The sequence below is a fragment of the Nestor notabilis genome, unplaced genomic scaffold, assembly GCF_000696875.1.
Source record: "Nestor notabilis isolate BGI_N333 unplaced genomic scaffold, ASM69687v1 scaffold24807, whole genome shotgun sequence".
Lineage (NCBI taxonomy): Eukaryota > Metazoa > Chordata > Aves > Psittaciformes > Psittacidae > Nestor > Nestor notabilis.
Window position 1 is genome coordinate 124,632 of NW_009938281.1, and position 1,449 is coordinate 126,080.

At 34.4% G+C, this 1,449-nt stretch overlaps 1 protein-coding gene across 1 annotated transcript in view; it reads right to left on the reverse strand.

Annotated features, from left to right (window-relative positions):
- TBCK (TBC1 domain containing kinase) overlaps positions 1–1,167 on the reverse strand; it is a 65,986-nt gene extending 64,819 nt beyond the window's left edge. Inside the window, exon 1 of the mRNA XM_010019248.1 lies at positions 1,006–1,167. Within this exon, the coding sequence (XP_010017550.1) occupies positions 1,006–1,167 (162 nt within the window). The remainder of the gene's footprint in view (positions 1–1,005) is intronic.
- Between the last annotated feature and the right edge of the window lie 282 nt (positions 1,168–1,449).

Sequence of the window (1,449 nt, forward strand, 5' to 3'; positions counted from 1 at the left end):
AAATACAATAAAACAAACAAAGCCCCAGGCTGCCTAAGAAAACCTCCAGGTTTATTATTAATTCACTATCAGGCTCTCAAAACCAGCATTTTTTTCCAATGTGAGCATGAACAAAAGTAATTTACTTAATAAACATGGTAATCATGATAGCTTGTATTTCTGCACAGTGCTTTTGAAAAGTCCTCTGAAATATCACTTTAAAGGTGTTTCAAAAAATATCATCATTGCTTTAAGAAAATGTATTATTCAAAACAATAAATAATGATCTATGAACACTACAGGAATTTACAGAAGATCAGAATATGCCAACGAAGACTACTTACAGTATCCTGATCTAATCAGTATATAAAGCACATTCTTGGCCATGCAATTGTCTGACAATTTAGTTGTCTTTCATAAGAGACTAAATATCAATATTAATCAATATGTTACATCACATATATCCCTATAGAATGTTGTTGTCTTTGAATGAAGGAAGACCAGCTTAACATATACAAATAGTAAAGATTATGCTGTCATAATTTATTTCAACTTCTAATCAAATAAACATTTTCCAAACAAACACTGAATTCTGTACAAAAGTTCCTTAAACTCTGGTGATAAGACAGTTTCTCCCTTCTCTTCCTTTCCATGAAACTTTTAGTAGTTTCTCATCCTTTCCAAGAAGGGTGAGAGCATAACAGCAATGGTTATTTCATGCTTAAAAGCACAATAAAACCAACAAATTATCCAGAGACACTTCTTGGTTCAAAAGGTATTACTCATTAGGAATTAAATCATGCATTTACAGCTGCCCTTCACGGTTAACATATATACTCAGACCAAGCCAATATGCATCCTACTACTCGAACCACCATCAACTCTGTCCAGGTAGCAATGCTAACATATTCTGATACTTGGATTTGGGTGATTGGCAAACTGTTATTAACCTCACAGTCAAGAGCAATCAAGTTAATGTAACTACTCCCCAAGAGTCACAATCAAGAGAATTATCCTCTTACATACCATGCAAAGCTCAAATAATATTATACCAAGAGACCACAGATCTGATTTAGGGCCAGAAGGCAGAGGCTTGTCACACTGAGTATGATCGTTTGGTTTGACTATTCCCTGTGCAATTACTTCAGGTGCCAGATATGATGGGTACCTAGAAAGATGCAGCAACATTAAGTAATATCCTGTCTGTCCATAACAACTACATTTCAGTTACAGTAACCAAAATAATTTTGCATTCTGAGAAACTAGAATTCACAGCAATTCAGATTCTTCTATTTTATTCAGTCAAAATCTACACACTGCAGCAAAGTTTCACTTCAGTTGCAAAATACATAGTCCCCACTACATAAAAGGTCAGATCCTAACCACTAACTCTGCCTTTTCTTTTTTTTTGAGAGGAACTAACAGCAGCTTTCAAAACTGTATGTCTGCATATCACAAAGGAAACATATA